Source organism: Eurosta solidaginis, chromosome 1 (assembly GCF_040869045.1).
Source record: "Eurosta solidaginis isolate ZX-2024a chromosome 1, ASM4086904v1, whole genome shotgun sequence".
In the NCBI taxonomy this organism is placed as follows: Eukaryota; Metazoa; Arthropoda; class Insecta; order Diptera; family Tephritidae; genus Eurosta; species Eurosta solidaginis.
This window is the reverse complement of record NC_090319.1, coordinates 104,528,385-104,554,410: the sequence shown is the minus strand read 5'-3', so window position 1 is coordinate 104,554,410 and position 26,026 is coordinate 104,528,385. Positions and strand designations below refer to the sequence as shown.

At 40.3% G+C, this 26,026-nt stretch overlaps 1 protein-coding gene and 1 long non-coding RNA gene across 3 annotated transcripts in view; one reads left to right on the top strand and one right to left on the bottom strand.

The window, feature by feature from the left end:
- Positions 1-14,463: 14,463 nt before the first annotated feature.
- LOC137236652 (uncharacterized) lies at positions 14,464-17,253 on the top strand. The gene is made up of 2 exons (XR_010948550.1): positions 14,464-15,192; positions 16,313-17,253. It is a non-coding gene; the product is annotated as an uncharacterized lncRNA (long non-coding RNA).
- LOC137236651 (serine-rich adhesin for platelets-like) overlaps positions 15,963-26,026 on the bottom strand; it is a 35,563-nt gene continuing 25,499 nt past the window's right edge. The window contains exons 2-8 of one of the 2 annotated variants that reach the window (XM_067759500.1): positions 21,113-21,510; positions 20,804-21,056; positions 19,829-20,737; positions 19,399-19,779; positions 18,732-18,967; positions 18,570-18,677; positions 15,963-17,492 (exon numbers count right to left, since the gene is read on the bottom strand). In XM_067759500.1, the coding sequence (XP_067615601.1) occupies positions 16,302-17,492; positions 18,570-18,677; positions 18,732-18,967; positions 19,399-19,779; positions 19,829-20,737; positions 20,804-21,056; positions 21,113-21,510 (3,476 nt within the window). In that variant the 3' untranslated portion in view covers positions 15,963-16,301. The remainder of the gene's footprint in view (positions 17,493-18,569; positions 18,678-18,731; positions 18,968-19,398; positions 19,780-19,828; positions 20,738-20,803; positions 21,057-21,112; positions 21,511-26,026) is intronic. The other variant, XM_067759501.1, reaches the window with a different exon arrangement.

The window sequence follows — 26,026 nt, the reverse complement described above, 5'->3', positions numbered from 1 at the left end:
AAAATGATTGTGAAAAGTAATCAAATGTTATTCCAAAACAAGTAAAGCACAATCTTCCAAAAATATCAAATATGATGAAAAAAAGAATAAAAAGTGTTTAAAAATATGAATCATAAATGATTATTAAAGAATAACCACATTTGAGGTACACTTTTCTCACGACTATGCATTGATTTGGAATAAAATATACTTTTAAATTTGAAAATTTTCAATCATCTGGGGGTATGATATTTGAATATTTTTTAATAAAAATTTTTAAAAACTGCTGGCTGGGTACCGAATCAACGATCACCAGGAATGTATTGTTTTTAAAATCAGATTCTGAATCATCCGTAATCATCTCATTTAAATTATTTTCAGAACGTCTTTTGGGTTTTCTCTTTCGAATATCCGGAAACTTTGGCGAGATGTTCAATTGAAGAGCAACTGTTTTGCATTCGTTTAAAATTGTTTCCCATTGGTTTCTGATCAACTTCAAATCAGTTAATAAGGCATCTAGTTGTTGGACCTCAACATCTATGATGGCGTCTCTAGCTTGGAAGATCACGTTTCTTTCGTTAATGGTAGTCAGTATTTTGAACCAAACTGAGGACAGCAAGATACATTCGAACTTGTTGATGTACTTGAGAATGCCGGTAATATCGCCGTATGCTTGAGCAGTCAAATTTGGCTTTTGTCTGGAAGACTATGAAGAGAGCTCGGTACATTTTTTTGAGGATGTCCCATCGTTGTGGAGTGCTGGGGCCCTATTCAGTAACTATGAGTTTTGAAATGTAGATTTTTCTTGCATACAAATTATATGACGAAAAAGTGTACATTAAAACTCACAGTTACTGAATAGGGCCCCTGCTGAAAATAGTAAAACATTTTTGTACAACTCCGAAGAAAGTAATTGCAGCCGTACAACATTCTGCAGCATCAACACCACATAAATTGAGACTGGGTTGCACAACGCGAGTAATCCGCATTCGAGTTTTTGTCGAGAATGTGATGTAGTGATCCGTTGTAAGCTCCTTTCATATTGGTGCCGATATCGTACCCATTTGCACGACAATCTTTTAATGGGATTTCATGTTTACCTAGAGTATGGCAAATTAAATCAGCGATTTCCTGACCAGTTTTTTGCTTAAAATTCATGAAAGCCAAAACCAGTTCTTGAATTGTAAAATTTGTTGCTTTCGAATTGAAATGGAGGTAGCGCAAAATGAACGTAGTCAAAGTGACTAGCATCAGGCATAGCATCAACGATAATAGCAAAATACTTGGCTTTCTTGCCTTGATGTAATATAGTTTCCCTCGCGTGCTTTCCACAAATTTCTATAAACACTTTCTGAATGTCTGGGGAAAGATAGTGAACTTGTAGACGTTTGTGCTGCTGTTGTGAAATCCTCACTTTCTCCAAATGATCTCTAAGTATCGGATCATATTGGCTTATGAGATCTTAGATGCCCAAAAAATTTCCATCCTTTCGTTCACCAAGATATATACTTTCGCCTTTGAAAACTAGGCCTCTTGTACCCAAAAATGAAATAGTGGCCAAAATTCTTTATAAAATTTCTTTCCACTTTTGAGTTTCAGTGATTAGCTGTTCATTGATAAGTGTATAAATTGTAGCCTCCTTTTGAATTAGATTTGTTAAAGATCGCTATTGAATATAACATTTAATGTGATCTTGAGTATTTTCGTGTAATGGTAGTTTATCGTATAGCTTCTTCCATACCTGGAATTTCGAATATCCGCACAAAAAAATTTTAGGTCGATTTAAAGTATTGGTTCTTAACAGACGACATTGTAGGCAATAAAAAGTATTGCTACTGGCACTCCACACTAACCAGTCACGCTCCACATGCTCTTCATTTGGCAAGATTCTGTTTAACAACGAGGTAGGAAATGCCTCGTCATGACAATCACGTGGAAAAATAACAGGACACTTATGATGACCTCGACGAATAATTTCGTTGACTTCTTCAGATCGCAAAAACTCATTATTCACGGTACCGATATCGAAGTCTTTTAAATAATCTGCACTTTGATACAGAGTTGGTGGTATTGTTGGAAGACTCAGTGTCACCACGAAAACTTTACGATTTCGGATTCATGTAAACATGTATTTTTGTTTGATGTTTTTATGGTCTCCTCACTGTTCGAAGGCCCAGGCAAAAATCAGCATCAATATTCGTTGCTTTTGAAATTCGGCTTAAAATTTGCACATTTAACAACTAAAAACTCTCCTGAATTAAAACAAAATGTCTTAGTACCTCTAAATCGCGGGCCCCCTGAGAAACCCCGGGCCCGGGGGGAAATTTGTGATTGGTCACACCTATTGGATGGGACGAAGCACTGCTACAACAACAACATGTACGAGGATGTGCTTCTTGGAAACAATTTCCGAAAAATTTGATAGGGTTTTGAGCGACGCGCCTATACTTTCTGAGATTTTGCATGCGCGATGATTACTAACCGATTTTCTTGGAATAAACGACTCATCCGGTGTACTCCAAAGAATCGTTGCTACGGGCTTCTGTTGTTGTTATAGCGATAACGACACTCCCCGAAGGCCTTGGGGAGTGTTATCGATGTTGATGGTCCTTTGCCGGATTCAGAGCCGGTACGTTCCGGTATCAAGCCCGACCGTCTCGGGAACGATTTTATATGCCCACATGCGACATTTTAGGCCATCCCGCCCTCCCATCCCCTAGATCCATGACGAGTTCGGGGTCGCCAGAGCCTTGGCTGTTAATGAAACAGGATTCGCTACGGATAGGTGAGGTTGACAATTGGGTTTGGAGAAGCTGTATATTGCGCTGGCAACCCCTTCAATCTATTTGGTATTTTAGTCGCCTCTTACGACAGGCATACCTACCGCAGGGAGCTACGGGCTCCTCACATGAAGCGTTTCCGCGTGCAGGTTGATCGGATATTCTATCAATAGACATGGGCACCTCGTCACTCAACTGGCTATGCTCAGCATTACTGGGAGAATCGTCACTGTGAGTGGTTATAGCTGACGAAGAACTATAAATATCATCATTACCGTCACTGAAATCAGTTCCTGGATCACTGGCCTCATTGTCGTCTTCTTGAAGAAGTGCACTTATTTTTGCGCAATTTAATTTCAAAATTTTTACAGTCTTCGACGTAGCAAAAGGAAAAATATAACCTGTATTTAATTAGCGAGACTTGCTCATATTGCTTTATACAATTGTTTTGTTATTGATATTATAGAAAAATTGCAAAGTTTACAAACGCCGATGGTTACTAGGACATGTTTCTGAATTTCACTTCTTCATCAGCCAACTTCTCGGGAGCTGAGTATTGAACTCTAATCTCCAGTATTCATACCAGTGTTAAGACAGTTGCCTTTAACCACTCAGCCATATGAATGCCCCGCTGCTCGCTTTGCAATTGGTCTCTAAGTATTGCCTTTGTTGTTATTTCTATTAATTCACCATTTAGGTACATATAATTCTATATGCTGTTTATTCCTAATGGTGTGGAATTTTTTATGCGCGCTTAAAAGCTTAGTAACAATATGTTTTTACAGCATTGCCTTTTCTATTAGCAGTGCTTCCGCTGTTAGCTATTATATTCTAACGGATTTTGGGAAAATTCGCTTATCTGAAACCTTCTGCTAACGTTCAAATCGCTAAACTGTTGAATAAATCACTCCAATATTCTGTATTGCAAAATGGTCTCTATTAGTCTACTTTGGGAGTAGTACAATGAAACTTCACAATTATACTTCACTTCGAAACTGATAGCGTATTTAAAATCAAACTGATTAATCATTCCTCAGCTTGCGCTGCTTTTATACTATCTGTTGCCTTGTCCGCATATTTCTCCAAAGGGCAACTACTTCGGCTGATGACCACATATGTGTGTGAGAGATCTCTTCGTTGCATTGTACATAAGTGTTGCTAGCTTTAACGAACGAGTGGCTGCTTCATGTTTTTATTGTTGCGTGATTATTTACTAACAGTCTAGTGATGTCAACATTCGCCACAATATCAATGTTATCATCATCTCAACATCCTTATTAACCTGTTTATCCCACCGAAGTGTAATTCGCCTTCGAACTCTCATTTGCTGTGTTTTGCACAATTTAAGTTTATAAGCTCGTTTTCGGGCTACCAAAGATGTTGAATATGATGAAAATCAGACCGAATGAGTTTATTTACGGTTGTGTTCAGCCTTTGCAATAAGCTAAGCTATCTGGAGGTGGCTGCGAACTCTGCAAGATACAAAGATAGACTGGGGCCATCATCTTAAAGAACTCAGAAACCATTTTTCCCACTGGTCCAGGAAATTATGCACTAGTTGCCAATATGTTCAAACATGGAGATAAACAGTTGGTTAAAAGCAAAACACAGGTCAATATGCTCAGATCTTGCAAAATATTTAAACATTGAACAAAATAAAAATTTTGAACCCGACCCCTTTAGAATTGGCTGAAAGTTTTTCTTTTTTCTAGCTTACGAAAGACGTTTTTCAGAATTTTTTCAAATTTTTTCATCCAAATCAAAAAAAGTTATGAATTTTAAAAAAACACCGTTTTTGTTTTTAAAATGCTATAACTTTTTCAAAAATTGACCGTTTGGGATCTTTTTTTTTTAATTTGTTTTTAAATGTACTTTTCGGAAAAAATACAAAAAAATTTTTAAAGTTTTTTTTTTTAATTTTTCAGTTTTTCGAGATTTTTCGAATTTCGCCATTTTTTTTCTCATAAAAAACTTCAATCAATTCTGCAATCATCCCCACTAATCCCGGAGTGGGCCGATTTTTTTATATATTTTTTTTTATTTAATTGAAAAAAAATTTTCAAAAATAAAAATTTTTTTTATCAATTTTATTTATATAACAAAAAAATGTAAGAAAATGATTTTTAAGTATTCTTTTCTTTGTATATTATGGTAATCTACGATTAAAATAACCAGGATTAATGACTGACACAGTAAACATGTTTGTAAACATTATTGATCAATAATCATTGTGAATTCATACAAGTGAAAAATCTTTCTGACAGGGAGAATGGCTGTCGCGAATGACCAGAGAATGGAAGATAGATATGTATTGTACATTAATGACCTGCCTCTTGTCCTTAAGTATTGTGACGTCCACATCTATGCTGACGATTTTAAATTGTATACGTGCTGTCCTGTCGATTGTATGAGTTTATGTAGGTGTATGGGCTTCCATGAACGGTTTATGTCTAAATCCTCGAAAGTCGAAGTGCATTGTCATCCGTAGAAAGCCGCTAGCTACAAATGACTTAGACAATATTATGTTTGAAAATTCTGTTATAGAATATGTTGACACGGCAAGAAATCTTGGCATAGTTTTTAACAAAACATTGTCCTGGAGAGACCATATCTTTAGTACGGTAGGAAAAGTGTACGGTATGCTCCGTACACTGTGGTCGACACAGTATTTCACTCCGCTACATATTCCACTACTTTTATCCAAAGCGTACTTAATACCTACGCTCCTCTACGGCTGTGAGATTTTTTCTAACTGTGACGCTGTGAGTAAAAAGAAGCTTAATGTTGCCTACAATAACATTGCTAGATACGTTTACGGGCTGAATAGACTTGATCACGTTTCCTGTTATTCTGCAAAGTTGCTAGACATTTCTTTTGACAACCTTTTAGAAAAGGTTAGAACACTTGTTACCTTACATAAGATAATCTACACGAAGGAGCCTTATTACCTATATCGAAGGCTTCAATTTCTTCATTCTACGGGGACAATGATTCTTGCACATGTTAAACACCGTATGCTAATTTCTGAACGACAATTCTTCGTTACTTCGATCCGTCTTTGGAATTCCCTTCCAGCCAGAATAAGACAAATAAGTAATGCACTGCATTTCAAAAAAGAATTAACGTTGTTCTATAATGGACTTACCTCTTCTTCTTCAACTGACTCTCTTTACTGATCTTCTATCCGTTTTTCTTGCCACCCCCCATTTTCTCTAAGGATAAAACCTAATATTATTACTGTACTACCTACCTTTGCAAAGTCCCCTTTATTCTTATTTCTGTTCTGCGTCCCTAGGCTAAGCTCTATTAAATTTATTGTAAGCATTATGTCTTAGTTTACAAATTATCTATTGTTTATCTAAGTTATTGAGAAATATTTTTGAATTTTCGCTTTTGTTCTGTCACTGTTCTGACTAGCACTATAAAATAATTGTGTCAAACTGGTGTGTTAGGAAAAATTTAATAAAATACAAATACAAAATCAGACTACATATTTCTATTCATTTCCAAAATATAGTTAACAGATAAAATCTGAGCAGCCAGTTAAGCAAACATTTTAAAATATGTAAATAATGCAATAAACCAGTCGTGTAAAAAAATTTTTGAAAAACACTACTGAGCAAATAATTTAAGTAATCGAACAGCGATTGAACAGGTGATCGAAGCTGTTTACTATTGTGAAGGTGTTTGTCAAACATTCGCCACTTGTATGAATTCACAATGGTAAAAAATATTAGTATTTTCATTTGAAAATTATTACAAAGCAAAATTTTGATAATTTTTGAATTCGGGCCACGTTTTCAATTTGTAAATTTCAAATAATAATAAAACTTTATATGGATTTTTGGTTTTGTTTAGAACTGCATGCGACTGTTAATGGGTAACAATTTAAAACAGGGGTTGTTGTTGATGTATTAATGAGAAAGACACCCCCGAAGGCTTTGGGGGTGTTATCGACGTTGATGGTCCTTTGCCGGATATACATAGATCCGGTACGTTCCGGGGTAATAGTCTAGTTGAGGGGTCGACTGATAATACGCTACCAAAAATATCGATAGAGGTGTCAAACGACGCGTCTTGACATCAGTATCAATAATCCGAAGGAGGAGAATAAAAATTTTAACTCGTTCAAAAGATATTAACGAAAAACCGGAAAAAGACCCGCGGGTACATCCGAAACCGGGGGTGGGATCCATAGTATTTTTGCGCAGAACACCTTCTTGCGTTGGCGGCCTTCGGCCGCTATTATAAAACATAACCCTGGGCTACGCCATGCCAAGTCCGGGTGTGTGGTCTAACCGTGGCTTCCGCCACGGTGATGCACAATTTTTTTTGTCGGTACCAACACAACAACAACCACATGAAAATCGCCAACTTCAACTGCAAATATCGCCGGACAGAGATAAAAATTTTCTTTTCCGCCATCGGTATATTGTTCTCGAGATTAATACGCGTTTTCTGATACCTCTCTCGATATTTTTGGTAGCGTATTAGCAGTCTACCCCTCAACTAGACTATTACCCGTTCCGAAAAGCACCATTAAGGTACAAGCCCGATCATCGGGAACGATTTATATGACCACATCAAACCTTCTAGGCACTCCCGCCCTCCCCACCCCTAGTTCCATGAGGAACTTGGGGTCGCCAGAGCCTTGGCTGTCAATGAAACAGGATTCGCCACGGGTAGATGAGGTTGACAATTGGGTTGGAGAAGCTATATATTGCGCTGACAACCCCTTGAATAAATTTGGTATTTTAGTCGCCTCTTACGACAGGCATACCTACCGCGGAAAAGCGGACTTTCATTAATTTTAAAAAACCCAACTGGGAAGAATACACATCCTTTACAAACCAATCTTTTGCTGCTCGTCCCGCTCCGACCGATGTCCGGCGGGGCGCGCGTGCATTCCGCAAGGTCATCACTTCAGCTTCTGCATGCTTGTTGTTGTTGTTGTTGTTGTAGCGATAAGGTTGCTCCCCGAAAGCTTTGGGGAGTGTTATCGATGTGATGGTCCGTCGCCGGATACAGATCCGGTACGCTCCGGTAACACAGCACCATTAAGGTGCTAGCCCGACCATCTCGGGAACGATTTATATGGCCATATTAAACCTTCAGGTCATCCCTCCCTCCCCACTCCCAAGTTCCATGAGGAGCTTGGGGTCGCCAGAGCCCCGTCTGTTAGTGAAACAGGATTCGCCGCGGATAGGTGAGGTTGACAATTGGGTTTGGAGAAGCTGTATATTTCGCTGGCAACCTGAAGAGTTGCGCTACACAGCCCCTTGAATCTGGTATTTTCGTCGCCTCTTACGACAGGCATACCTACCGCGGGTATATTCTGACCCCTGCACGCTTGTTGTTGTTGTAGCGATAAGGTTGCTCCCCGAAGGCTTTGGGGAGTGTTATCGATGTGATGGTCCTTTGCCGGATACAAATCCGGTACGCTCCGGTACCATAGCACCATTAAGGTGCTAGCCCGACCATCTCGGGAACGATTTATGTGGCCACATTGAACCTTCAGGCCATTCCCTCCCTCCATACCCCCAAGTTCCAAGAGGAGCTTGGGGTCGCCAGAGCCTCGTCTGTTAGCGAAACAGGATTCGCCGCGGATAGGTGAGGTTGACAATTGGGTTTGGAGAAGCTATATATTGCGCTGGCAACCTAAAAGGTTGCGCTACACAGCCCTTTGAATCTGGTATTTTAGTCGCCTCTTACGACAGGCATACCTACCGCGGGTATATTCTGATCCCCTAACCCGCTGGGTTATCCCCTGCACGCTTCATCCCGGTCGGTATAATACCTGAAATCATACCGCATTTCCCAGCCGAAGCCGCAAATTTAGCAAGAGAACGTGACCTTGAGAGACACCTCAACCCTAGAGACCCCCTTATTAGGAGTCTTAATTTGGATATCATGCGGCTGGTAAATGAAATGGGAGGAGCATCTAAAGAACTGCAACCTATCTGCGGGTGTTGGTAAATTGTGGTCAACCGTCAAATCCTTGTCTAATGCTACCAAACACAATGATAAAGTATCTATAGCCTTCGGTGATAAAACTTTATCTGATTCGAAGAAATACGCGAGCGGCTTTTGCCGACAATTTATAATGCATTCTTTTGTAGACAAAGCCAGACTTCGTGCTAACAGACGAGCTCATAAACGTTGCGCTAGACCTATCAAAAGCTTTTGATACGGTCAACCACGGCACGTTACTGCAAGACCTGGAAGGGTCTACCCTTCCACCAAGTCTTAAAAGGTGGACCGCAAATTATCTGGTTGGTCGGCAGGCATCGGTGCAATTTAGAAACGAAACATCAAAACCAAGAAGAATTAAACAAGGGGTGCCACAGGGTGGTGTCCTATCCCCACTTTTCTTTAACTTATACATATCAAAGCTACTTTCGCCACCAGAAGGAGTTACTATCGTTTCCTACGCCGATGACTGCACAATAATGGGAAAGGCCCAGGCCCACAGATCGATGAGCTTTGCAACAGAATAAACGGCTACCTCCCTGATCTCTCCAGTTTTTTCGCCTCGTGAAACCTGGCATTATCACCGACTAAATCCTCCGCGAACTTATTTACAACGTGGACGTCCCAAACGTCGACCATTTGGAACATCCACGTTGATGGCACTACGCTGCCGACTGTCCTACACCCCAAAATCTTGGGTGTGACGTTTGATCAGGATCTACATTTTGGTGAGCATGCAGCCGCAATTGCACCGAAAATCCAGAGCCGTAATAAAATCTTCAAATCTATTGCTGGCAGTACTTGGGGAAAAGACAAAGAAACGCTCATTACCACTTACAAAGCAATTGGGTAGCCGATTGCATTCTACGCGTCCCCTATATGGTCGCCAAGCCTAAAAACTATTCGCTGGAAGAAGCTACAGGCCTGCCAAAATACTGCTCTCAGAACCGCCACGGGCTGTCTTCTTATGTCCCCAGAACACCATCTACATAATGAGGCGAGAATACTCCCCATCAGGGAGAGAAATGAGATGCTAACCAAACAGTTCCTGTTGAAACCCCAGAAACCTAGGCATTCCAACAGACATCTGATTGATAAGCCAACACCGCCCAGGGGCTTAAGGAGTCATCTTCGTAAGCATTATGAGGAAATACGGCACCTGAGAACTCAGCCGTATGAAGCAAAAAAACACAAGTAGGTCCTCAGTGAACTCCACAAACAGGCGTCGGACCTTTATGCCAGGAATTGCCCAGTACTCAACGTAAAGTACCCAAAACTTGCGGAAGAGGAACGCACACTCCCCAGGGAAACGCGAGTCACTCTAGCTCAACTTCGATCTGGATAATGTAACAGGTTAAACTTTTACCTATCCAGAATCAACCCCGACATACAAAATGTATGCCCCGCTTACAATGTGTCCCCACATGACATCAACCATCTCTTTAATTGTAATGTGGAACCAACGCCTCTAACACCCCTCACATTATGGTCCACCCCTGTTGAAACAGCAAGTTTCCTTGGACTCCCGTTAAAGGATATTGATGACAATTTGTGATCGGTCGCACCTATTGGATGGGGCGAAGCACTGCTACAACAACAACAACAACAGCTCATAAACGTTAACACGACGTCCCCCATTACACTCACCCCCACAGAGGTTGAAGCAGCCATCCGTAAGGCCAGGCCTCCAAGTCGATAGGCCCCGACGGAATAGCCATGCCAATGCTTAAACACCTTGGCGATGAGGGAATAAAATACCTCACATATGTTTTCAACCTGTCACTGGAATCCTTCGTTATTCCCGAAAAATGGAAAATGGCAAGGATAATCCCGCTACTAAAGCCTGGTAATCCAGCTAACGAAGGCGAGTCTTATAGACCGATATCACTCCTTTCGCCAATAGCTAAGACATTGGAAACCGTTCTGCTCCCTCTATTCATGGCAAATCTTCGCCTAGCCACGCATCAACATGGCTTGCGTAAAATGCACAGCACCACCACCTCGCTCAATGTCATTAACACTCATATTAATTACGGATTAAATCAGCAAAAATCCCATCATAGGACGATGCTCCTGGCACTTGAATTGTAAAAAGCTTTTGACACATTCAACCACGGCACACTACTCCAAGACATAGAAGGCGCACACCTTCCCGCTTCTTTAAAAAGATGGACCGCTAATTATCTGAGTGGTCGGCAGGCGTCGGTTGAATTTAGGAATGAAATTTCTAAACCTAGAAAAATTAAACAGGGGGTTCCACAGGGTGGTGTCCTATCCCCGCTTCTGTTTAATTTTTACATATCACAACTCCCTTCAGTCGATGAATTAGTTTCTAAAATAAATAGCTATCTCCCCGATCTTTCCGGTATCTTCACCTCGCGCAACTTGACATTATCACCGACAAAATCCACGACCACGCTGTTTACGACGTGGAAGAACAGATGTCGCAAATATTAGACGTTCACGTGGATGGTGTCACGCTACCTATTGTCAGCCACCCAAAGATTTTGGGGGTAACTTTCGATAATACTCGTACTTTCAAGGAGCAAAATTGTATCTAATGTACAAAGCCTCAAATCGCTCGCCGGCAGCACCTGGGGAAAAGCAATGTTGCTAACCACGTACAAAGCAATTGGCCGTCGCTCCTGTGCTACGCGCCACCAGTTTGGTCGCCTGGTCCTAAAAACACATACTGGAATAGGCTGCAGGCCTGTCAAAATGCTGCAATCAGAACTGCCACCGGATATCTCCTTCTGACTCCTGAATACCATCTACATAATAAGGCCAAAGAGCTCAATATTAAAGAGCACAACGAAATGCTGAACAAGCAGTCCTTGCTTAATTGTCACAAACCAGGACATCCTAGCAAACAACTGCTTGATTTAGCACCAACTCCACGGGAATTAAGGGAATATCTCCTAAAGCACTATGACGAGATCCGGCACCTGCCAACACAGCCGTTTGATCCAGGCAAACATATACAGGCTCTTAGCCAAATCCAGACAGAATCGGTAAACGCCTTTTTCAGGACGCGCCCGGTGAACCCCGTTATTAATATGCAATATCCCACCCTTGCAGAAGAAGAAAGCATACTACCAAGGGAAACACGAGTCACCTTGGCCCAACTTCGTTCCAATGCTTGAGCGTAGCGGCATTTACCAAATTAGCTGCCTGGGTTGCGATGCAAAATATGTTGGACAAACTAGAAGGCACATCTCTGTTCGTTTCAAAGAACACGAAAAGCACGCCAACAATAAACAAATTCATCGGTCTGCAGTAGCAGCGCACATTCACACGACAAATGACGACATCTCAACAAAGCACAGCATCGGCACTATAGAAGAGAGTCTTCATTTAATAAAAGCGGTACACAACAACAGAAAGTTAGACGCTTACGAATCTCTCTACATCACAAAAACCAAGATTGCCATGAATGCTGACAACGGGAACATAAATTCCCCTCTTTTTTCTTTAGTTTAATACATACATATGTACGTTGTTTTGTAATTGCTATAATATTGCTAATATTTTCTATTTTGTTTATATTCTTGACTCCTTTGTTTTAGTAGCGCGTCGCTGATGATGGACAGCAGGTCTGTCCGAAATGCATTTGTTGTGCCAAATAAAAAATATATGTTGTTAGTGTATCAGTGTGTTTTTTATTTGACAAACTTATTTTGTAGTCGATAAAGGAAATTGGAGAAAAATCATTTTACGTGTTGTCAGACTACAAACCTTATGCGGCAGTTACCCACCGACGTGTGCCGTACGTACGGACGTTTGTCGTACGAAGCACGTTTGACCGAACTCTCAAGCCCATAGGAATCAATGTGTGCGTCTGTGTACATGTACATAACATATTTGTGTGTGTATTGTTTACAAATAAGCACTGTTGCCATTGACCACACAAAATTCTACTAGGCAACTCTGTCTAGTGATCGATCAGCTGGCACGTTCTTACGGAAAAAATCAAAATTGTTTTGATTTCTACCATTGTTTACTATATAAGGGGGACTCATGTAACCGTATAAATGCCTTATAAAGTGTGTAAACGTATAAATTTATCTAGTGCGTAAACGAACTGTCAAATTTTGTATGAAAAATCATTTACACAATAGGGGGACTCATGATAGCATATAAACTTATAAGGTGTAAAATTATATCCATTTACACACGCGGTTATATGAACGCACCTAGTAATACTCTTGATAAACTTGATTGTTTTTCAGCTGTATTATTTCCAAAAAAATTTTTTTGATTGTTATACAAATTAAAAAATACCAAGATTAAGTGAAAAATCAAAACTAAAACGCCTTTACTTGCTGATGTTGGAGATTTTTGATGAAAATGCCGTCTGTAATGTCTGCAAGGTTGCATTCCTCTGAGTTTACCGCGTTTACACAATGAAATGTGCGCGTAAATTTATACAAATTGTGTAAATGATTTTTCATACAAAATTTGACAGCTCGTTCGTAAACTAGATAAATTTATACGTTTACACACTTTATAAGGCATTTATACGGTTACATGAGTCCCCCTAATTTGTATAAATTTACGCGCAAATTTCATTGTGTAAACGCGGTAAACTCAAAGGAATGCAACCTTGCAGACATTACAGCAGGCATTTTCATCAGAAATCTCCAACATCAGCAAGTCATTTACAAGAATATCTTAGTAAAGACGTTTTAGTTTTGATTTTTCATTTAATCTTGGCATTTTTTAATTTGTATAACAATCAAAATATTTTTGTTTGGCAATAATACAGCTGATAAACAATCAAGTTTATCAAGAGTATTTATAGGTGCGTTCATATAACAGCGTGTGTAAATGGATATAATTTTACACCTTATAAGTTTATATGCTTTCATGAGTACCCCTATAGTTTGGCAGCTTAATTCGAGGTTATGTTGCGAATAGAGTGGAAGGCACTCGCAGGCCGTGAAAATAGGCACTCGAATGGAGTGGAATGAAGAACAGTAGGAAGACCAGAGTTGCATTGGATCAATCATTGCATTAATATTAAAGATAAATATCGAAAAAATAATTAAAGGGCGAATTAATGGTGACTTATAACCATAAAGCCATAACCAGATAAATCAGCTGATCGAACCTACCTTATGGAAAGGAATGTAATCGATTAATGGTGCCATACCATAACGCTAACGCCATAGCCAATCAATTGGTTTTTGGTTTCTCGCCATATCCATAACCTAAAAATATTTGAGTTGGTGAATTTAATAACTTTTTTTTAGATTTTCTTCATTGTTTTGGATACGTTATGACTAAGATACTTATTTTTTGTGGAATATGTTTGTAATTTTTTGCGTTTTCATCATTTTCATGAAATTTTCACGATTTTTAGGTTAAGGCACCATTAATCGATCACATTGAGATGGTTATGGATATGGGTATGGTTACGACTATGGCGTTAGGGTTAAGGAAGTTTAATTTGGCTTTAAATACTTGAGTATAAGCAAACATTTTCTTTCAATTACCGCAATTAAGGGGTCCCAGATTCTATACATTCTAAAATTATAAAATTTTATGTTTGTTTAAAAATTTAACTTCAATTTCCATAAGATTTCCGTAATATGGCCATTAGTGATGTTTGTGTGTGTGTGCAAATTTTGGGCGATCAGCTGTTAGTTGCGCTACTTGGTAAAGTTTACAATGATTTCTACGTTCCGGGCTACGTACGCACGGGCGTTGCACGTCGGTGAGTTTTCGTTTACATTGCACACTCATAAGATAGGTTGTTGTTGTTGTTGTTGTTGTTGTAGCGATAAGGTTGCTCCCCGAAGGCTTTGGGGAGTGTTATCGATGTGATGGTCCTTTGCCGGATACAGATCCGGTACGCTCCAGTACCACAGCACCATTAAGGTGCTGGCCCGACCATCTCGGGAACGATTTATGTGGCCACATTAAACCTTCAGGCCATCCCCTCCCTCCCCAACCCCAAGTTCCATAAGGAGCTTAGGGTCGCCAGAGCCTCGTCTATTAGTGAAACAGGATTCGCCGCGGATAGGTGAGGTTGACAATTGGGTTTGGAGAAGCTATATGTTGCGCTGGCAACCTGCAGGGTTGCGCTACACAGCCCCTTGAATCTGGTATTTTAGTCGCCTCTTACGACAGGCATACCTACCGCGGGTATATTCTGACCCCCCTAACCCGACCCCCATAAGATAGGTCGTGTCAGCTGACACGTTTTTGTTACGTACGTTCGTGAGTAACTGCCGCATTATGTTCGGCTATTTTAATAAATAAATAGTTCTCACATAGTTTATGTAGTTACTTTTTGTGTTCTGCCACAGAGATAGGAGGAAATCCAACGAGTGAGACTAGGTTGAAAACCAAGCATGCCGAGTTTATATACAAGTAAAGAGTGGCATACTTTATCGAATGCTTCACTAAAATCGGTGTATATAACGTCGGTTTGAAGATTTCCTCTGAACCCGTTCGAAATGTGAGTTAGTTATGGTTGATAAATTAGTTATGGTTGATTTGCCCTTACAAAACCCATGCTGAGAACTTGCAATTAATGTTTAAATCGAAAATGTTAGGTGATTTGTAACGATTGCTTCGAACAACTTTGGAATAGCGGGCAGTCTAGCTATACCACGATAGTTTTCAATGGATGACTTAATGCCACTTTTATGGAGAGGGATGAGAAAGGATTCCTTCCATGCCGTCGGGAAAATTCCATACTTCAAAGATAGGTTAAACAGATCAGTAAGAGGTTTGGAGATGAATTCTGCACATTTTTTGAGAAAGCATGTGGGAATTAAGTCAGAGCCGTATGTAGAAGATTCTTTTAGGGTCTTTAGGTACAATAAAACATCTTCAGGTAATAAGTGTGGAGCAGGGATTGAATTACTTGAATGCAGTTTGTAAGGATATTTCCCAGGTGGCAAAGCAATCTCGCCGGAATAATTAGATTTGAAAAATAAAGCAAAGAAATTCGCAATCTCTTGATTGTCGCTAGAAATGTTACCATTAAACTTCATAGCGTAAGGAAAACCCTTTACCCCACGTTTAGAATTTACGAAACCATAAAACGCATTTCACACAACATAACATTAAATAAAGTTTTAAAGCTTAGGTCCCATTGCAATAACAATTAGGACTCCTGCTATCATAAATCCGATTGCAATATGCCATTGTTACCCTTACCTTAAAGTATGGGACTCACACAAGGTGATGTCCCCAAGCCCAACTTGAATAAAATAAAAAATATATACTTTAATGCGATTTATTTCAACGCATTTTAAATAAAACTGTATCCAGTACAAAACATAACGTAAACAACTCATATTCGCTATAAAGCTTAAATATCCTTCAGATAAAAAGGAACACAAGAAACGTAACATAAAATCTAAAAAAAAAAAACTATGTAATAAACAGGCAAATTCAATGTTTTTTATAAATAGCGATACATACGTACATACTGTGTATGTATAATATTTATATTTTAAATGAGTAATGCTTTTTAAAAGCACTAAATGATAATCCACAATTTAATGAAATGTATTTTTTTTTTTTATTTATTTACATAATTCGATGACATGAATGAGTTTAATCCCAAGATTCCCCTTCAGAGTCAGAACATCGTGGCTGCTGTCGTACTGGTGAAACTGAAGAACGAGCCGGAAGTGCACTTTCTGAATCTGGCTCGTCTTTTACTGGTGATACCGAAGATCGAGCTGAGGGTGTTTCTTTTGAGGGAGAAACCGAAGAACGGCCAAGTGGTGCAGTGTATGAAGGTCGAGCTGGCGGTGCACAATAAGAATTAGGTGCTTCTGTTACGGGCGAGATTGAAGAACGTCCACGCGGTACACTGTAAGAATATGAGTTTTCTTTCGCCGGCGAAGCGGAAGAATGAGCACGATGTGCACCATAGGTGTATGATTCTTCTTTTGGCGGCGAATCTGAAGAACGATTTCGAGGCCCACCATATGAATAAGGCACTTTCAGTCCACAATGACGTCGTGGACCTGATGATGAAAATTGGCCGCGCGATGGTTTACCTGGTCGTGGATTATATTGCTTTTGGTTGTATTGTTGTGGGCGGTGGTTATATTGTTTTTGATTATATTGTGGCTCTTGCGGTTGCTGTAACTGTTGGAATTGCACCGGTTTCTCTATGGCCAATTGTGGCGAATCAATGTAACAACTTATGAACGGTGCTTGTGATGCTGGGAATGTTGTCTGTGCAGCTGAGGTAAAGTGCTGTTGTGGCGCTGTAAACGAACGCATCTGTTGGTGTTGAACTGTAACAGTTGACGGTTCTACCGGTTGTATAAAACTATATGTTGCATTCACAACCGAGGAACAACCATACGACCGACCAGCAAAACTAGAAATACTTTTCTTTTCGGATATTACACCATTAACGTCTACGAAAAGTCCAAGATTTTCCATAATTTCCAAAAGTTCACCAGCGCAATAAAGTTTGAAAATATCAAAAACAGCGTATGGATCTTCCAAACGAATTTGCTGGAAATTATTAATAGCACGCACCAATACAGAAATCGTTTGATTTATTTGTATTTTCATCGTAGACATAAGCGATTGATACCACGGAGAACGTTGTAGGCATCCATATAAGAGCATATTTGGAGTTGTATGAACAGTTTCAGGCTGTGGGCGTGGATTTACAAATGCTTCAGTATTATTATAAATGCTACTTGGCCGACGAGGATCAATTTGACTAGGAACCTTATTGTATACAGAAAGTGACGAGGGCATCTGTATTACATTCGCATTCTATTGGAATAAAATAATATTTATAATATATTTACTGTTATATTTATGTGTGTATTATAAAAAGGTCAATACGCGTAGAGATTTTATCAGCATTTCTTTAGACAAATAATAGTTTTTGCTTTTTCCCAAACTAACTAGCCGTGTGGAGTAGATCTCAACAACTGCTGAACTCTACTCAAACCCAATTTGCCAATCTCTATCTTGATCCAAGATGGCCTAGCAGGTTGAATGTGGTCATATTAAATTGTTCCTGAGATGGTCGGGCTATATCCGGCAAAAAACCATCAAAATCGAGAACATCTTCGGGCACTGTCTCTACGGCTACAACAACAAAAACATTAATATAACCAAGCAAAGGCAAACAGATAAAAATATAAAATCCATTAGGAGTTACGGTACAAAATAGTGCTAACTATTTTACATTAATATTTATCATGGTCAGATATGTGGCTTGCTGCAATTACCGCTAAGTCGACGTAAGAAACATTTTAGTTATGAATGCCGCAGTGCACACGGCATGACGCTAATGCTTTCTATGACAATTTCTGGAAAAGTTATTAAAGCATCAAAATTTAAAATTTTTTTACTCATTGTAGCAGAATGCTGTTGGAAAAATGTTTAACCATAGTGATATTGGTTATTGCTTTTTATATGCATATATCTGAATGGAATCTCCGGCAAAAAATCGAATGACAGTCATGAATAAACATGTAAAACTTCGACTCAATGATCCTCTCCTCCAACTTTTCGGCATGACATACGAGACTTTCACGTCATTTAAAGGCATGATTACACCTCGTAACATGGCTGCGATCTTACCTCCACACTAATGTTAGGCTCCAACTAAGAGAAAGGCTAGGGTTTATTAACCCCATACTATTTCCTCAATGATTTCATCTACATATTATTTGAATTTTTTTTATTTACTATATAATAATAAACCAAAAGCTCTTGTACATGGTTCAGGCCCTATAGGGGTATATTATCACTATAGTGATTACACTAAAACCAGAAAGTAAGGTGCAAGGAATAACCCAAAAAAAAAAAAAAAATAGTATCCCTCATCATTAAACAAACCTTTTTCAAATATTTGAACAATCTGGGATCGGAAGGGTTTTTCCTTATTAGCAAATCCACATCATCCGGTTTGTTTATCGAAAATTTAGGCATATCAATCTCTTTAAGCTGCAAAAAAGATCGTATAGTAAAATATATTGCGTGGAAAAATGTTGCCCTCACCAAATATATGATTCCAGCATAATAGGCGTCAATTTCCATAGAATTTCTGAAATCACTTAGTACGATCTTTGAGTTAATTGGACTGGCAATTCCACTCGAAATGGGCGACAAAGGTGTATTAGCAATTGTTACAATTGAATCTGCATTATAGGAAACATAAGCACTCTTACTTGTTTCTTGTGATTGTGTATCAAAATCTATGCATCGTTGTGTTGGCTTTGAATTTTTACAATTTTCTGCAATATAAATTATTGAAAATTGTTTACATTTGTAATTTACTGATCTGGAGCAAAAGCAAACTTTACATATCCAGCGCACTCTTTTATTCTCTTAGAGTAAGGCCTTCAATTCAAGGCTTTCCGCCGTGCAATTACACGCTATAAGTCAAAAACCTAGAGATCCAATGGATAATCAGGCTTTCCAGAAAGTGTTCTTTTGGACTGTACAAAAGGCACGACTACTCAATAGTTGCCATTGAGGTTCGCTAAAGGAAGTTGTGTTATTCACGTTCTATGAAGTGGTAAAGTGAAATTTTATAAAATGGTGTTTTCCATATTATAGACCGTGAAGCACGCTAACTCTTAGGGGTTTAACCCTGAGATGAAATTGAAGAGTGCGCCAGATGAAAACTAATCTACGAATCAACTTAGCTATTCAATCACTATACCAATTGGCGTGCTATTAAGATAACTAGGCAACGGCTTTTCAGATTTTTCGATGCTGACATCTTCAATCAATTTTTGACTAGTTGAAGGAGAGTCTTGCCCAATGTCTTTTTGTTCTTTAGAGCTATTGTGATTATCCGGTATAATACCACTTTCCTCTAATTCATCGGAGTCAGTTTTAATAGATTCAAATAATGGCGACTCAGGTGAAACAGTCTTTGTTGATTCGTGTGTTTTCGTTTCATTTGCAGAAGTTTTTTCTAAAACCTCTGATTTCGGGTTCCCTGTGTCTAGAATCTCAATTTTTTCTACAGACTCTGTATCATTGGATGCACATATCTCTAGTTGCTCATCAACATCGTCTGATATATCTGAAAGATAGTCTAATGTATAAGATTTAGTATAATATATAAGTGTAGTTAATTTACTGACGTTTCTTATCATCCTTCTGAGGCTTTACCAGCTTGGTTTTTATAGCTTGAGGTGTGGAGCTCAGTTCCGAATACGAGGACTTTTCTTCGGCAACTGTATTAACTGTATTTGCTTTTCTAACACCGATTTGATCAAAACTTGCCGTTGTACTATCCGCGTCCACATTATGCTCATTTGCTCTTATTGCAGTTGGTAATTTTTTTAATTTCACCGTTGGTTGAATTTTGGTTTGAGTTGGTGTCGCTGAAATTGGTTTCAATTGCTTACGAATAGTTTGCTCCACTACCTTACAGTCCATGTATCCCTTTGGCAATGTCTCTGTTTTGTCAATGTCCGATAGTGGTAAAGCATCTATTGTGGATAAATTTGATGTTCCAAAAAACTGTTCGGAAGAAGATGCTATCATATTAGAATCGGATACGTCTAGAAGTAAAGCATTATTAGTAGGGCGCCTTTGTGGCCGCTTTTTAATGATAGTGCTATCTAATAAACCGCTGCTTTTTACAACATCTTCATGCACTACGACAACAGATTGCGGATTAATAAAGAAAACCCCTCTTGTTAACGGTGAAGCAGTTTTTGATGTTGTCGCATCTATATGTGACAACTGATTTCCATCAGTTGACGATGTTTCAACATCAAAGCTTTGTGGACTTTGTGAAATCACATTCAAAGCAGATATTTCCAATATTGGATTGGCTGTTGTTATGGGCGCCAAAGATTCTATACAAGGGGCTCCTTTTAAACTAGATGTTGTATTAGAAGTCATGTTTTCGTGTATGTTTGTATTTGTAACTGTGTTATCGGTTTTTGAGTTATAGTTGTTGGTAGTTTTTACATTACGTCGGCGTTTTACTGTCCGTTGACCCTTTGCCCGCTTAGTAGCCTTTGCAGTTTTACGAGTAACATCTAAAGCAATTGGTGTTTTTTAATCAGTACTATATAAATAAGGTAAAATAGTCAGTAATGCCTTACTGGTAGTTGTGACAATCTCTTCAGTGCCATTTCTGGTAGACATTTCACTTTTGAGCGTGGTATCGTTAGATTGTTTACTTTGATGTAGCTGACGCATAAGTCTTCTTTCTTTCCCATTCAATTCAGTAATAATTTCCGTTAGCTCTGTTTTTACTCCTTTTAAAGAAGCTCGGGTTTTAGGAATTTTGACATTTTTTATATTAGAAATGCTGTCTTCAATATTATCCAAACTTCGTTCATTAATAACTTTATTCTAAATAAGAAAAAAACTAATTTATTTCAACAAAACATAGATAATATGTTGCAAACCTCCTCAATAACCGATATGCTTTCATCAATAACCAGTGGTTGCTCATCATCATCATCATTCGCATCAAGTTGTGACAATTCTTCCTGAATTTTTTGTAAAGACTGTATATTTTCCGTAGATAAGTCTATCGGTTTTGAACCGTTACGCATTTCGCTTTGCAATAATGTGACGAGTGATTGCCACTGATCACTTCTCAGGTTAATTTCAATTAATTTTCGTATTGATGTGTTTAATAATTGCTGTAAATTTTTAATTTTAATTTCACGTAGCATTTGGAATTGTTGATCCTCTAAAAAGTTTAAGTTTTCACGAAAATCGAATGTGAATGGATTTGTTGCATTTTCTTCATGCCAATCTAGGGCAGCCATCGCATCATTGTTTAAACAATCCATTACCACTGAAAATAAATAATTCTTTGAAAATCATCTTTATTTTCTTTTGTAACGCAATAACTTTGAGATCCACGGTCAACAATACAGTGGTTATGCACCGCAAAGTTATCTTTGGGATTTTTACATCTTAACTTTCTTTATACAAGACAAATTTTCATACATAAGTAGAGTTCAGAAGCAAAACCGCGAAATCAAGAGTATTTTAGCAAGGGGCTTAAAGAGTGGCGTTCTTGTTGTTGTTGTAGCAATAAGGTTGCTCCCCGAAGGCTTTGGGGAGTGTTATCGATGTGCTGGTCCTTTGCCGGATAGAGATCCGGTACGCTCCGGTAACACAGCTCCATTAGATGCTAGCCCGACCATCTCGGCAACGATTTATATGGCCACATTAAACCTTCAGGCCATCCCTACCTCCCCACGCCCAAGGTTCCATGAGGAGTTTGGGGTCACCAGAGCCTCGTCTGTTAGTGAAACGGGATTCGCCGCTCGAAGGTGAGGTTGACAATTGGGTTTGGAGAAGATATATATTGCGCTGGCAACCTGAAAAGGTTGCGCTACACAACCCCTTGAATCTGGTATTTGAGTCGCCTCTTACGACAGGCATACCTACCGCGGGTAAATTCTAACCCCCTAACCCGCTGGGGGTTGGCGATCTTCTTCCTCTTCTTTTTCATCTTGCAGCGATAACGTCACGTCCGAAGATTTTGGTAAGTATTATCGACGATGATGCTCCTTTGCCGGATATTGGTCCGGTAAATTAGCGAAATTACCATCATTAAGGTACTATCCCGGAAATCTTGAGAACGGAGTGGTTTTCGTAGAACGTTCAATGTGGTCATATTGAATTGCTCCCGAGATGGTCGGGCTAGTTACCTTATTAGTGCTTGATGCTTGAACGTACAGGATCTATATCGGGAAAAGGACAATCAACATCGATAAAACTCCCCAAAACCTTCGGGCAATTTATTCATCACAACAAAAAGACCACCCTTGCTACATTTGTAACGGTATTTCGCCCTCCCAGAAGAAGTTACCAGTTTTTCTTGAGCAGACGACTGTACGGTATGCACAGAAACAAGAAAATTTCAAGCCAAACTCACTCCTTGTCACCGACCAACTTGTTAAGAGGCTGCGCATATTCTGTATATTAAAGACCCTTAGCTCGAGGGTTTCAAAATATCGTTCTCGAGGAAATCGGGTCAGTACCAGAAGATGAAAGTACCAAATTCATATCCGACGAAGGCCCCCATCTGCAACACTTCAAAACTGCCCACATCTCCACCTTCGGTGTGTTGCAGTTACAACAAAAAGAATAACCGCCGTCATATTCACGTGGAGCAAGTGAATGGCAAAACATATAGACATTCACATCGATGTCATCACGCTACCGACTGTCAGCCACCCAATAATCTTGGGTGTTATGTTTTATTATAGTCTCACCTTTACCACACATGCAGCCGCGATTGTCTCTTAACATTGCTTCCTTGAGGAGGGTGGAGCCGCGTGTAGAAGTCCACGCAAGTCGGGTAAGCTTCTGACCGTCATTCACCTTGCAATGCCCAGAGCGATTATTTTGCTTCCGGTTCAAGCAGCTCACTACTTCCAGTCACTTGCGGCCCAGAGGATGCCACTGAACATCCGTTTAATGGTCAGCTAATGTAAGGCTAGGCTGGCTAGGCCACTGTGAAATACTCGGTTTAAAGGCTAGCTGGGGGTTCTCATCGGCAGCGTCTGTCCACCACAAGGTGCGACTGCAAGCGGGCGTCTGTCTTGGATCATATAAACGTGAAAGAAATATAAAGGTGCAAGTAAATATTTTCATCCCTCCGAGAGGGTTGTGCAATAGGTTTGAGACCCAACACGTCAAACCACACTCCAATGAAAACAACCAAAAAACCACGGATAAGATGCCCTAACTTATGACGCCCCGCAAACTTTTAAAGGACAATGATTTGAGGGCATGCACCTCGAATGTGCATTCCCTTAATGGGATTGGTGCAGATGCCCGGCTGGTTGATGTCCTCGTCAAAGTAAAATCCGACTTCACCGCCATCCAAGAAATGCGATGAACAAAGCAAGGAAGGAAAAAAAATTTAAAATTGCTACATTTAATGGAGTGGCCATTGAATAGGCGCAGTTTCGGCGTCGGATTCGTGGTAGGAGCGACTTTGTCGCCAAGTACTGACGTTCACGGCTGTCTCGTCACTACCTCCAGCGGGTTATAGAGCTTAAAACATACCCGCGGAAGGTATACCTGTCGTAATAGGCGACTAAAATACCAAATTGATTCAAGAGGTTGTGTAGCGCATTCCTTTCAAAGGGTTGCCAGCGCAATATATAACTTCCTAAACGCAATTGTCAACCTCACCTACCCGTAGCGAATTCTGTTTATTTAATAGCCGAGGGTCTGGCGACCCCCGAGGTTCCTCATGGATCTAGGGGGTGGGAGGGCGGTATGGCCTTGAAGGTTTCATGTGGTCATACTAAATCGTCCCCGATATGGTCGGGCTAGTACATTACATACTCCGCTGAGAGCTTTGGAGACAAAATTGTCTTTTTCATGGATACATACAAATGGTAATACTAAAAAGTGGAGCGACTTGTCTTTGCTATCATTCTTCAGCTATTGTTGTTGTTGTTGTAGCAATGCTTCGCCCCACCTAACAGCCGCGACCGATCACAAATTGTCATCAATATCCTCTAACGGGAGTCCAAGGAAACTTGCCGTTTCAACAGGGGTGGACCATAAGGAAAGGGGTGTTAGAGGCGTTGGTTCCACATTACAATTAAAGAGATGGTTGGTGTCATGTGCGGACACATTGCAAGCGGGGCATACATTTTGTATGTCGGGGTTGATTCTGGATAGGTAAGAGTTTAACCTGTTACAGTATCCAGAACGAAGTTGAGCAAGAGTGACACGCGTTTCCCTGGGGAGTATGCGTTCCTCTTCCGCGAGTTTTGGATACTTTTCTTTAAGTACTGGATTCACCGGGCAATTCCCGGCATAAAGGTCCGACGCCTGTTTATGGAGTTCACCAAGGACCTGCTTGTGTTTTTTTGCTTCATACGGCTGGGTTCTCAGGTGCCGTATTTCCTGCAAATGCTTACGAAGATGACTCCTTAAGCCCCTGGGCGGTGTTGGCTCATCAATCAGATGTCTGTTGGGATGCCTAGGTTTCTGGGGTTTCAACAGGAACTGTTTGGTTAGCATCTCATTTCTCTCCCTGATGGGGAGTATTCTCCCTCATTATGCAGATGGTGTTCTGGGGACATAAGAAGACAGCCCGTGGCGATTCTGAGAGCAGTATTTTGGCAGACCTGTTTCTTCCAGTGGGTAATTTTTAGGCTTGGCGACCATATAGGTGACGCGTAGCACGTAATCGGCTGGCTAATAGCTTTGTATGTAGTCATGAGCGTTTATCTTTTCCCCAGGTACTGCCAGCGAGGGATTTGACGATTTTGTTACGGCTCTGAATTCTCGGAACAATTGCTGCTGCGTGCTCACCAAAATGTAGATCCTGATCAAACGTCTCACCCAAGATTTTGGGGTGTAGGACAGTCGGTAGCGTAGTGCCATCGACGTAGATGTTCAAAATGGTCCACATTTGGGACGTCCATGTTGTAAATAAAGTCGCGGAAGATTTAGTCGGTGATAATGCCACGTTTCGCGAGGCGAAAAAACTGGAGAGATCAGGGAGGTAGCCGTTTATTTTATTGCATAGCGCATCGATCTTTGGGCCTGGGCCTGTGGCCATTATTGTGCAGTCATCGGCGTAGGAAACGATTGTGACTCCTTCCGGTGGTGAAGGTAGCTTAGATATGTAGAAATTAAACAAAAGTGGGGAGAGGACACCACCCTGTGGCACCCCTTGTTTAATTCTCCTTGGTTTTGATGTTTCGTTTCTAAATTGCACCGATGCCTGCCGACCACCCAGATAATTTGCGGTCCACCTTTTAAGACATGGGGGAAGGGTAGACCCTTCCAGGTCTTGCAGTAACGAGCCATAGTTGAGCGTATCAAAAGCTTTTGATAGGTCTAGCGCTACGAGTTGTTGTTGTTGTTGTTGTTGTTGTAGCGATAAGGTTGCTCCCCGAAGGCTTTGGGAAGTGTTATCGATGTGATGGTCCTTTGCCGGATACAGATCCGGTACGCTCCGGTACCACAGCACCATTAAGGTGCTGGCCCGACCATCTCGGGAACGATTTATGTGGCCACATTAAACCTTTAGGCCATCCCCTCCCTCCCCAACCCCAAGTTCCATAAGGAGCTTAGGGTCGCCAGAGCCTCGTCTGTTAGTGAAACAGGATTCGCCGCGGATAGGTGAGGTTGACAATTGGGTTTGGAGAAGCTATATGTTGCGCTGGCAACCTGCAGGGTTGCGCTACACAGCCCCTTGAATCTGGTATTTTAGTCGCCTCTTACGACAGGCATACCTACCGCGGGTATATTCTGACCCCCCCTAACCCGCTGGGGGAAGCGCTACGAGTACTGTTCTATGGTGGGGGTATTGATTTAAACCGCAA